Here is a 13,039-nt window from a genome sequence, read left to right as displayed (position 1 = left end):
TACAGTATCCGAGCTGTTCTGAACCTGCACTGAACTATACCAACTCGGGACGGGACAACACAGCATTGTTGAGATACAAAATCCATCGATGACTAGTGACAACAGCTTGTGATGGTTATAGTTTCCCTTGTACAAAAATGAACATTAATTATGATTTCTGTGAAAGTGCTAATTAATACAATCATTTATAAATCATGAATAATTATTCCAGTATATCTATATGGTGGAATTGGTATTTGATAATTATTTTTAGTTAATAATTTTCTGGTTGTACATGTATGTCATGGAGAAAAAATTCTTCTTCAATGATTAGGGGCTCGCCTTCATACAGAAAATTGTACAATATATATCACCTAGTATATCACCTATTAAAAAGGTTTTTGTTCTACTGACCACATAGCTGACCATTGGTCAGTCTGACAGCAAGTAGAGCTTTAACCTCTTTGATTTTCATGCCGTTGTGTAACATGTACAGTATTATAAGAAAATTTACAAAATACTTGGTTGAGAATTTTTTTTAATTAAGGCTATAAGCCGATCCGTACCCAGAAATGTTTGGTTTCAGGTTGCAAACATGGTACCCATTGATGTTCTAAATTCTTACACTATGAATATCAGATATATATGTGTACTGAAAACCATAATTAACCATTTGACCAATGTAAATATAATGTACCTGTATATATGCATTGATAAGACTAAAGTGTTGGATGTATTGATAATCGAGTGATTTGTCAAATGCTTTCATAACATTAAATTTGACAGGTAACATTCCCACTGTAGGTATGTGCTTGAAAACTAATGACATTTTGGATTTCACCGACACAAGAATTTATAATGGGGGTTGTCATTGCTAATTAAATTAAACAGCCTGCGTGAAGTTTGCAAAGCAAGTAATGGAAGTTTATCACAATGGATTATTCATGTACATGTAGTATTATTATCAGTTATAGTAAACCATCGTTTCCATCACTTTGGCATGTATTTTTCAAAATAGATTAGAATATTGAAATTTATGCATTTATAAAAGTTTTGCATTTTGAGTTTTATTGGTGGGACAATAAAACACATGCTTGATCCAAGATGAAAATTGCTCTGTCGCCTACATGTATTAAGAGCTTATTTTTTAGCGACTGTGTCACTTTCGCCTGGGGCCGAGGATGAGTAAAACTGTGAAGCATTTAATATTTAATCTGATATATTACAGCACAAAAAGTTAAAAGGGCATTATTACACTTTTTGGAGTCAAGCTGTGTCAGATTTTTTTTTTTTTTTATCTTATATTTTACATGGACAAGGGGTATGAAATGTATGATCTTTGTAACGAAGTTCAGGTCTAAATTGTATTATTTAAGTACAAAACAAAACCCACTGCTGTGTTCATTATTTAAACAACATCTTTTAAATATTAGGTTCATTACCATGCATGCTTAGGTGAAAGTGCTACTTTGTATGTTTGTATATAAATGACCTTGCCAAATATTTAAGAAGGTCAAAGGGGTCAAAGATATTAAAATCTTTTGAATGACTTCTAAATAACCAAGAGGCCCAGAATCATGAATTTTAGACCGGTAGCTTGTTTAACTGAATCCACATCAACAACTAAATCAATTTCAAAAATGTATCATAAGATGGTAAGAAAATCCTCTCAGTCCCTGTAGACATTAGAATAGGTGAACAATACAGGCCCATTGGGCTATTGTTAACACGATTTAAAATCTTGGAAAAAGAAATATTCTTTACAGAACCCTAACAGAGGGGACCCTTTATTACTTGTGTGGCCTAACCAACAGGACATATTTTGTTCCTCTTAATTAAGTTAATTATATAACAATGGAACTTAACCTATGTTGTTTTTGATTATATTTCTTTTATTTAACCACAGAGTGGTGTTGTACTCTAAGTCAGCTGATGGTGGGTGTGATTTGACCTAATTTACAGATAATTTTAAGATAAATTGTGGCTATTTTGATTAAGTTATGGTGCTATCATGTATGTGTAGCTGAACACGACTATACCTATACAATGTATTGTTGTATAGGTAAGTTTGCCATATACTTTAAATTACAATACCATCATGACACCATACAATGTAATAATATTTGAAACATTATTGATGTGATTGTATTTTGTTTTTTTGTAAAACAATAAAAAAAATGATGAAAAATGATTATTTCTGTTGTTAGATCTTTGCTTTAACACAAGGAACATGGATTTAAGGTTTTAATTCGAAAGTTTATATCTATTATCACTTAGTCACTTTGTCCATGGCTGTCGTCATTATCAACGATGATTTTCAAATCATAAAACTTCAAAAGTGCTTCCTGGCTCAAATTTTCCTTATGGGGATTTTCATACCTAGATCAAAAATCAAGATCAATGTTACTTCAAATAGAAAATTGATCTCTACACAACATAATTAATTTTCTTGAATCATCCTAAGGTAATTTTACTGTGCCATGCAGTATTATTTAGTTCCCAGGGGATGAGATATCTGCAGTTTTTCATCCATCGACTTCCAGTCGAAAGAACAAAAAAAAATAAAAAATATTTGAATAATATAAAAATGTAAAATTGACGGAAAATATATGCATGTAAATGAAAAAGATACATCAAAAATATAAAATTGATGGAAAATACCTTCAGTAAACTGAAGTGTATAATAATTGCTCTATCCTGTGAACGGTTTCATATTCCTTGCCCTCAGCACAATATGACAATGTACTCGTTCACTAAACGATATGTTTATTTTAAAATCACTAGGTCATACACGCCCAGCTTGTCGGTGGTGATTTTCTACAACATGAAAAAGAAATGTGAAGATCAACAACAGATTCTATGGATATATTCTATATAAACATTTATGTATAATTACCCGGGTATACAAATAATGTCAAAGTGATGTGTGTAGGGTGCCATTTTCGGGCTTTACAACAAAGGTCAAAAGGTCAAATTTGTTAGACTAAAACAGCACATGAGCATATCTAGTCTTACATTAAAAAATATCCAGAAATACCTATATATATTGATATTTTTGATATAAGACTAGACATACCGTTGTGTGTTGTAGGCAACTCGGTGGGGGGTTACGTTTTAAGACGAAGGTCACAATGAAGTCAACGGTTAAATTTAATGCCATACTGACTGCAGTATATATATGTGTTATCTGAACTGTTGGGAATATTTTCTCCGGCCCGTTCCCCAAGCGTCGATATCAATGTGAAAATTATGTTGAGTAAAATCACAAACAAATTAATTGTTCAGTGTTCGCACGAAATATTTCATGTCTGTAGCGGGAATATTGCACAACTTAAATTATGTATCTCGTGAATCTATACTAGTTGGTAGATGTACGGACAGTATGGACAGTGCATTTAGTTAAAGTTTTTTAGTCAACTGAAATGAAGCAAGACAGATGTTTATAGTAAGTTACTGTTAAGATCGATATACATGTGCGTTTGCCATTTTCTCTGCATTTTAAGTTAATTGTTATATTCGATCACGTGTGCTAGAGTCGAGATCAAGTTTATATACCTGCATAAACGCATTAGCCCGAGTTTCCTCTGGCCCTGACACCATGTCTGGTACAAGACAGACATGGTGTTTGGGCAAGAGGAAACTCGGGCTAAAACGCATTAGAACTCAGATGACAGTAAGTTATAAAGACATCTAGGCCTGTATGTTGTTTTCATTCTTTTTTTTCTTTCATTCTTTTTTTTCTTCCTTTTATCCTATATTTGTGTTTAGAAATAATGAAATATCCTTCTAATGAAGTTTAATCGCGGGGTATCATATATAATCCTCCATACACACCTTTTTACTTTCAATCTTATTAACACGGGCAGCAGATGGGAATGCTGTGGGATTATTCTCGCTATAAGTTTCTTTTTGTGTGGCACAGCTGGTGTGATTTCTTATTGATAACATATACTACATAAATACCCACGTCACCGAGCATACAGCCCAGTATATCACCATATAAGGTTATATGGTTATATATATATATATATATATACACCGCCCACGTGTACCATACATTGTATCGCTATACACAATGCATTAATTGTCTAACTAATTTACCGTTTATTTGTTATTTAAATCATGTTGTGACAATGTCTGATGTATTTTCTCTCTTCATTATATTTTGTGAAGAGCATTAGAAACAAAATTAAGCTAATAGTTGCTATACCTGTCAAAGTTTGTTTCGTATATACCATCTAACTTCACGCGCAGTGAACGTATTACTGTCACCGTTCCGTACGTGTTCCAATTAAATTTAACCGTAAATTCAGATAGAGAATTTCTGTAAGGCTATTTGATTGTTCATAAATATCCGAGTAAACCAACATGAAGAACAATTCAACAAGTAAATTACATTGTATTAATCTTGGACCTAATTAACCGTATGTATCTAGGCAGATATATAGATACAGAGAAGAGTACATATACATCTCATTATATGTTATCATTTTATAAAACGAGTCAGGCACCTATGATTGAAAGTTGAACATGCATAAGCATCAGGAAACAACAAAATTCGGTAAAAATGACTCCCCCGGTGTTTGTATATAATGGTCACCGGGGTCAATCTTGCCGAGTCATTTTAACCGAATTTTAAATCTAGACCCCCCCCCCCCCCCCCCCCCCCTAAAAAAAGATGTCTATAGCAAATATTCGCCCTACCGAGCGTGGTCCATTCTATAATCGTCTTATAAATGATTACAACGTGTGTTATACAAGTCAATCATACTCTTAATCTTTAAACAGACCTTGTATATCAAAATCACAGGGCGAGAATGGACCAGGGACAAATACGCCCGCTCGTGATTATAAACGTCTATATAAGATTTATTTTTAGAGCTAGGCCTATATTGTCTATGCGTTCCATTCATGTTTATTGGCCTATGTAGGCCATAACAAGTCCGTTACTCTGGTTAACCATTTACTAACTCTTTATTTATGTTCATCGACTGTATGAACATTACATTTGTGATAGATCGGATGTCGTCCCAGCCCAGTTAGAAGCCACAAAGGTCACAAACTTTTGTAATGAAAATTTACATGTTTTATAAATAGACGGTCGCGACACGTGGTCGTAGTACTAGAATTTAACCCCTTCCAGTTTGAGCAGGATACTGTGACGTCAGAGAAGTACGGAAGCCTTGAGCGAGCTGATGCTAACTAACAACGACGCAAATCACTATGAAACAGAGACAGATTTTGCTCGAAGGAAAATTTAACTGATTTCGAGCATTTCATTATTCTTTTGACGTTACATAGTAAACTTCCACAGTATCTTTGTAGAATAAGTTAGCTAGAACAGAGACCTATATACTATATAGGTCTCTGGCTAGAATGCCGAAAATATGTGGCTGGTTCGTGCATGGCTTTCGTATGATAATGACGTGATACCTCTAATAATAAACGGGAGGTGTGTGTATTTTAACCAATCAGAATGCGTCCTGTCTGGCATATTGCCAGAAATTTTCTGATGCAATCCAGCACTTTTTTCATTATATCCTTCCGCAGATTAATGTAGTATCATCGTATAAAGAATATATCATTAATTTTACTAAAGTGGTAGTCAGTAACATTTATTTAATTTCAATACATTGTTTCAATCTGCGAATTTAAGTCAAAATATAGCAACTTTATTTAACAGTTTAATAATTACGCAAAACCGCGGAGTGATATCACCTTCAACCTTGTCGATATTCCACAAGCACCTTGCCGTAGATACCATTCTCAATGATACGTCTCAGAAAGTAACACGAAGTTTCCTTACCAGATATTTCTGGCGTGAAAGTTATCAAAATGGCTGCCTAGTATTAGAGTGCAACCCCACCGTGTCAAAGCACTTTGCTTTGCACCAAGTTTACAATCATCATGGCGTAAGTATTTCATATTTATTCGTGAGAAAAAGGAACATTTATTTCGTTGTTCAGTGAAAAATATGGCGCCATATTGGCATGTTTTTTCGATAGGCCCGCTGACCAGGAAATGGAAGTTTATCTGGCTTTTAAATTATTTCAATAAATGGATGTTTTCGGTAAATTTAAAGTGTATCTTATAATATATTTGTAACGTATTGAAAAAAGTATTTTATGTGTCACTAGACGTTGACGTAGGAAGTCAGTTAAAGGGGGGGGGGGGGGGGGGGGGGGGGGGGGGGGGCAAGGGGGCAAGATGTTTATACTTTCTACCTCAAGTTAGATTTTGAAAGGCGATATAATCATCATAATCCTTCGGTTAAGGGGAGGATAGTTGTGCTATATTCATAACTTATGTGTTATGGGGGGGGGGGGGGGTATTTCATATTTGATTAATTTAACGACTGAATCTTATAATTATTAACAGGTGAATTTTGTTATATTTAGAATATACAATATTTATATATTATTCCTTTCGCATTTTACAATAAATTATATTTTTTTGCTTTTCCAGGTCCCTCAACGTTTCTTCTCTGCTTGCCCTGGCAATAGCCACAGGATTCCTCGCACCTACAGAAAACATTAGATTATCATTCCCTTCATCAATTTCCTTAGAAGATTCTTCTGATGACCGATATGGAGTTGTTCGACATGGAATTGCTTCGCTCCGAATTTCTGACGAGCGACCTGGCTGGGTCGTTCCCTCAGAGTTTGGGCGATGATGATATATATGGGTTGGGAACTCTGTTCCCAGGTGACACCCAGAGCCCGGCCAAGGGTCTCCAGCCAACTTCTGGTGTGCTTGACGAGTTTCTAGCACCAAGCCCAGAAGGTATGTATTATTCAAATATACATAATCACTATTTCCTGTCCTGACAAATTCCTAAATACTTCTGAAATTGAAATTTGTTTTTTTTCGCGAGGAAATATTTGTTGAAAACAGCTGGTTTTGATTGTTGTTCATTTCATGTATTTTCAGATCCCCTTGGTGAACAATGGATGGAGAATTCTGCCTTCGATCTGGAGCAGGCTTTTGGTCTGACGGACCTTGGAGATGTGCTTACTACTGCACCGGCCGCAGAACCAGCCCCTGTGGAAAGCCCATCATCTCCAAAACCAAAAAACTCGGGCATCCTGCACGAGTTATTAGTTCAGCCAATGCCTCTTTTGGCTCCAGCAATCGAATCGGAACAAAAACCGACCATCGATATTGACTTGCTAGATTGTGTCACTGAAGTGAAAGACTGCGATGTTGCAGAAGGCATTTTGTCATTACTGGATCAAAACGAAAGAGTGCAAGTTGAACATGTGCAACCGGAAACATCTTCGATTGAATCTGTAGACTCAATAATTGAACAGTTCATTACATCACCGTTGTCGGTTGATGAGGTTGAAAACTTCTTGTCTGGTTCAGAACCAGCAAGTCCAGAACCAGAAAGTGTTGAACAAGGTGATGATCCAGACTATGTTCCCGGTCATAGTGATGACATAATAAGCCCTCCTAAGTCAAAGTCTAGTAGCAGCAAGGCAAAGAAAGCATCCACGTCGAGAATTAGGGCAGAACCATATGAAATTCCCACTGAAGGACTATCAAAAAAAGAACGAAAGAAGATTCAAAATAGAAATGCCGCTATTCGATATCGTGAGAAAAAGCGCGGTGAAAAAGTAAATGTAAAAACCGAGGAAGAGGTGTTATTCGAAACCAACAAAAACCTACATGACAAAGTTGACAGTATTTCTCGTGAAATCAAGTACATGAAGGATTTAATGACGGAAGTGTTCAAGGCAAAGGGACTCAAGATTTCATTTAAATAGTCGGAAGGGAATGGGGGTGGTTATTTATTATCATCAATATCATCATTTGTCTGACTGGCCAGTCAGATACACTAAATTTGTTGTGAATAAAAATTTGATGTTAATTGAAATGAATCTTTGTAATTTATTTAATGTATTGTTTTCAGCAAGAAGGTGCTCTGCAAACCTGTACCAACTGATATGGAAACCATCATTTATAAATCCTTTCTAATTCAGATAAGAAGGAATTAAACATGATCAATCTTGTGTGAACAAAATATTCGATCCAATTAGTCGGGTTCCTGTAAAAATAAGATATCTTCCAAATTGGAACTGGTTTTGGCAAACATTTTCGAACAAAAGAAAGTAACCACATCAAATTGCCTTTTGTCTACATGTCATTTTGACTTTTGAAAGCTGATTTATTGAGCAGCTATGGAATTTTTATAATGGTAGATTAACTTAACGGACCTGGATCAATGGTAAACATGTTTGGTCCAATAATTATCTTACTATTGTCGACTATATATATATAGAGGATACTTTTGGAGGATATGCATGTGATTAAATATATTGATTTAGAAATATATGAATAAACAAATGGACTCTGAACATTCTGCACTTCATACAGGCCTCGGACAACAATTTTGCTTCGGGGTCGTTTTACACATGAAGTACACGTGGAAAATTCAAGACCGTTACTAAATACTTTTTCATGCTGTTGCAGATATGTGGACAATTTTAACATAGACTTAAAGCGCAATATTAAATCTAGTGATAGAATTTAGTTTTTACATCATTTCCATGTTTATTTGTTTGCAGGACACGTAAGAGCTATGAGTAGTAATATTTGAGAATATTCCGGATTTTCCTACAATTTAGTAGGCTGGTAATATATAACATATAAATAGAAATATCTTTCTTAAATGCAGGTCATGGGGTACTTTCCAGCTCATTGTAAGTTCAGCTTGAATAGTTCTCACTTCTACAACGTGATATGAAAGCCAGATTTTTTGTCGACTTCTGATCATGAAATGTTATTGAACGGCACGGCGAGTATCGCCAGTGTGGGAAGGGAGGTAACTCTAATTGAATTGTGGAACCGTCTGTCTATCGTTTCTCCGTCAGCATATCTTTAAATTAGCAGTGGACGAATAGAATCAGATTATTCTCAATCTGACTGTCCTCCCTTACAAATTTGAAGTTTAATATCAATTTTATTTTATCTATTCAATTCATACATATACAATCATAATTTGAATGGGATTCGGAAACAAGTATAATACTTATATTAATCCGTTTCCTTTTATGACACATTAAGTAAACGACAGCAAGTGGGATAATACATACATGTAAGTGAGCAATGTAATACTTAAATAAATTGGGAAATTAGGAAAGAGGAGAGATGAAAAGACCAGAAGAAAAAGATTAGAGAGGAATTTTATGCCATAATATGACATGAGATATACAACCTGCTGTAACAGCTGTGAACTGGACAAAAAATATAAAAATAAAAACAATCATTCAAATCTTTTAGAAATAATCATAAATTCTTGAACGCTGGAAAAAAAAAGATTTTCATCATACGTGAGTTCATCATCACCGGAGAGTAGTATTTCAGTTGATAAAGGATAGTTTAGAGCACTAAAACAACATAAGTGAAACTGCGCGGAAAGTGGACAACGTAATAGAAAATGTTCGTTGGTCTCGTCTTCTTGATTCTTGTCTCCTGTTTGAACTCGATTGCATTGTTTGAACTGTTTGACAACTTTATTTTCAATATAATACAGATATTGTAAATATCAAATAATATGTTTACCTGATAGAATATGTTATTACTATGCCAGTAATAAAACAAATGACTAAGATATTGTAAATATTGCAACTATCCTTTTTAGCATGACATGTCTTTTTTTCTTCTTCTTTTTTCGGGGGGGGGGGGGGGGGGGGGGGTATTAGTGATTACTTCCGAAAATTATGCTGTTTCAGATAAAAAAAAAATACAGATGTTTGTCTTGTTTGAAAGGGACACCACAAATCTTTGTAATTTGTTCAGAATTGCTAAGTTTTCATTAATTGCTAGTGTGAGCTTTGATAACATTATTGGCATGGATTTTATAGAATTGCATGGATTATGATCTATCAGAGTTTCTTCCCTTCATTTGGCTCGGTCATATTGTATATTTATCCTCGTCGCAATTGAAACGTTTGTCCCCAGGAGACGTTAAAAGAGAGATAGGAATTTGCGCCTTAAACATTTGTCTTACTACCTCAAGTGTTATCCTCCAGGAGTTTAACACCATTATAATATGATATTCATATTCTTTAGACAAACCAAATTGTCTACGTAGGTATAGTAGGCCTAGTGCCGGTTTGTATTCGGGTACATTCTAACAAAACATCGTCCGACCAATTATATCCGGCTATTATTATTATTCGACCGGTTATTTTCATTAATTTCTCCATGTGTAAAGTTACTTCGTTGTACGAGTTGCTTCCCTTACGCTACCAGCTGTTCTGAACACTTTAAAACCCGTTGCATGCAGCCGTTTTTCGTGGCACAATGGTAAGAAGAACAACAAATAAAATACAAAGATACAACCGCACACATTCAAATGCAATTATCTATCATTTCTAAAATAATTACTATTTACAAAAGCGTGATTGACGTATACGTTTACAAGAGTTCGCGGGAATATTTGACACATAGATTTTGTTTTGTTTTGTTTTTGTTTAACGTCCTATTTACAGCCAGGGTCATTTAAGGACGTGTCAGGTTTTGGAGGTGGAGGAAAGCCGGAGTACCCGGAGAAAAACCACCGGCCAACGATCAGTACCTGGCAACTGCCCCACGTAGGTTTCGAACTCGCAACCCAGTGGTGGAGGGCTAGTGATAAAGTGTCGGGACACCTTAACTACTCGACCACCGCGGCCCGTTTACACATAAAAACACGAGCGATATACCCGGATGACATAATCTATAAGTTTCTAACAACATGGTATTTTTGTTTTATCATATTCAACAACCACCAGAGATGATTTCTAAAGTATGTAGTTTTCAACGTATTATAAAAACATCATTGACTAATGTTTTCTAGTATAAACACTGACATAGCATAACGTTTTGCATACATGTAGTTATAATAACAATTCATTGCTTGTAAATAAATTCAGTCAAACCTATATTTACGATAGCTACTCCATCTAAGATCAATGTGTTTATTACTTCAGGAACTTCATCGTTTGTGATGCAGAGTGACTCTTTATATTTTATGAGCGAATCCGATTTTGAGTACTGATATATATATACTTTGTTAACTAGTAGGTACATTGAAGTAATTGTCAAAACAAAGTGAAATTTAAGTAAATGATGGAAATAAACACAAACTTGTGAAGTGTGTCCTTATGTTAGATTTTTGGTATAACATAATCTGACGAGTACACAGCTGACTTCACTCAGCTGGGCGAGTGGACGGGATGTATTGATGTAAGTCTTTCTTACTTCTTATTATAGTTTTGGATGAATCCACGGTACGTTTCAGGAAAATTCTACCATCATTTGTCCAGAAAGAATCTATTTCACCTCTCATCTTTTATGATTCCCTGGCGAAAAGTGGTCAGATCCTCTGTAATATAATTTTTTTCTGGGCTCGTTTTTAGGGCCTTTTTGGAGCGGAATACGGAATTTTTTATCTTCCAATTCCGAAAACGGCAGATAATCTTATATTTTCCGTTGTAAGGCTTACCAATGATATGTGATCTGCATATGTCATCTTCGGAAATGTCGACAGATATTTGAGAACATATAGATACTATTTTCTGATCAGTGTTATGAATCTCACCGGAAGCTAACTTGACATTATGGAATCGCAGTGATTTACGTCTACCGTATTGCTGTTGTTCTTCGTCACAAATTTCCAGTTGTTCAACTTTTTTCTCGAGAAAGTTACATCTATTTGTGAGTTCACTGTTAGATTTTTTTAGATTTTGGAGGTGCACACTCTGATCGTTTATCCTATCTGTTAATTCATTTATGTTGTGGTGAAGTGGTTTAATCAATTCCCCCATCATTTCCGTAACCACTGCAGTCATCATCACTTTAAAATGTGGAACCATAGCTTCCACCCAAACTGGGGCAATTGCTGCCGCAAAAGCAGAGACGGTATTTTGTATCAAAGAATTGAAGTCAACAACCTTGCCTTTTCCTACATCTAATTTCAAAGATGGCGTCATCTCCGTATATTCCACATCACCCATAGAATTTCTTCTTCTGTGGGTCGGTTGGGACGGGACACTGGGACTAGGGGTACTAGCACAGGTTTTCCGTTTGTTGTCGACAACGGGAGTACCTGCAGGCTGGTTTTTGTCTTCCTCCATTTTTTTGCTCGTCCCGTACGATATCAGAACAAAGGAATGGCGCTACTCACAATTTTCTAAACAAGGGAATGTACCTCAAAAAACCACTCATTGGCTTTCTAAAAGTTCATCCGTAATAACTTGCAGCATTAGAAGCAATATATATGAAAGTTCATCGTAATCTAGCGCCGTACAAACATGATTTGCCAAAACTTTTTACCACTGAGGTACTAACAGTGTAACTGCCACGGTCGCCATCTTGTATTCTCGTATCTTGTATTATGGTTAAGATCATCGTTAAACAGACCAAAGAAAAAGTCGGAATGGTCTTGGCAATGGCCGACACAGAATGATAAGGTTAGAATGATATATTAGTTAAATTAGTCAAATAGATTTAGTCATCCTCAAAACAACTCTGTGGCTAACAAATATAGCGCATCGAAAGTTAGAGGATACTAATGAACATACGGGTCTTTTCCATAGCCGTGTAGATAACCAATGACAGAGGATACTAATGAACATACGGGTCTTTTCCATAGCTGTGTAGATAACCAATGACAGGGGATACAATGAACAGACGGGTCTTTTCCATAGCCGTGTAGATAACCAATGACAGAGGATACTAATAAACATACGGGTCTTTTCCATAGCTGTGTAGATAACCAATGACAGATGATACTAATGAACATACGGGTATTTTCCATAGCTGTGTAGCTGACCAATGACAGGGGATACAATTAACATATGGGTCTTTTCCATAGCCGTGTAGATAACCAATGACAGAGGATACTAATGAACATACGGGTCTTTTCTATAGCTGTGTAGATAACCAATGACAGATGATACTAATGAACAGACGGGTCTTTTCCATAGCTGTGTAGATAACCAATGGCAGGGGAGACAATGAACATACGGGTCTTTTCCATAGCTGTGTAGATAACCAATGACAGATGATACTA

The 13,039-nt window shown here is 35.6% G+C and overlaps 1 protein-coding gene across 1 annotated transcript; it reads left to right on the top strand.

The window, feature by feature from the left end:
• Positions 1–5,482: 5,482 nt before the first annotated feature.
• LOC117318509 (cyclic AMP-dependent transcription factor ATF-4-like) lies at positions 5,483–7,855 on the top strand. Its single transcript, XM_033873488.1, has 3 exons — positions 5,483–5,891; positions 6,445–6,762; positions 6,910–7,855. The coding sequence occupies exons 2-3, from the start codon at positions 6,558–6,560 to the stop codon at positions 7,743–7,745; spliced, it is 1,041 nt and encodes a 346-aa protein (XP_033729379.1). The 5' UTR covers positions 5,483–5,891; positions 6,445–6,557; the 3' UTR covers positions 7,746–7,855.
• The last annotated feature ends 5,184 nt before the right edge of the window (positions 7,856–13,039 follow it).

Source organism: Pecten maximus, unplaced genomic scaffold (genome assembly GCF_902652985.1).
Source record: "Pecten maximus unplaced genomic scaffold, xPecMax1.1, whole genome shotgun sequence".
In the NCBI taxonomy this organism is placed as follows: domain Eukaryota; kingdom Metazoa; phylum Mollusca; class Bivalvia; order Pectinida; family Pectinidae; genus Pecten; species Pecten maximus.
The sequence above is the reverse complement of the archived record's forward strand: the minus strand, read 5'-3'. Positions and strand labels throughout refer to the sequence as shown.

Coding starts and splice junctions, on each gene's coding strand:
- LOC117318509 (XM_033873488.1), top strand. CDS start 6,558: ATGACCGATATGGAGTTGTTCGACATGGAATTGCTTCGCTCCGAATTT. Junction 6,763..6,909: donor TCTAGCACCAAGCCCAGAAG/GTATGTATTATT, acceptor ATGTATTTTCAG/ATCCCCTTGGTGAACAATGG.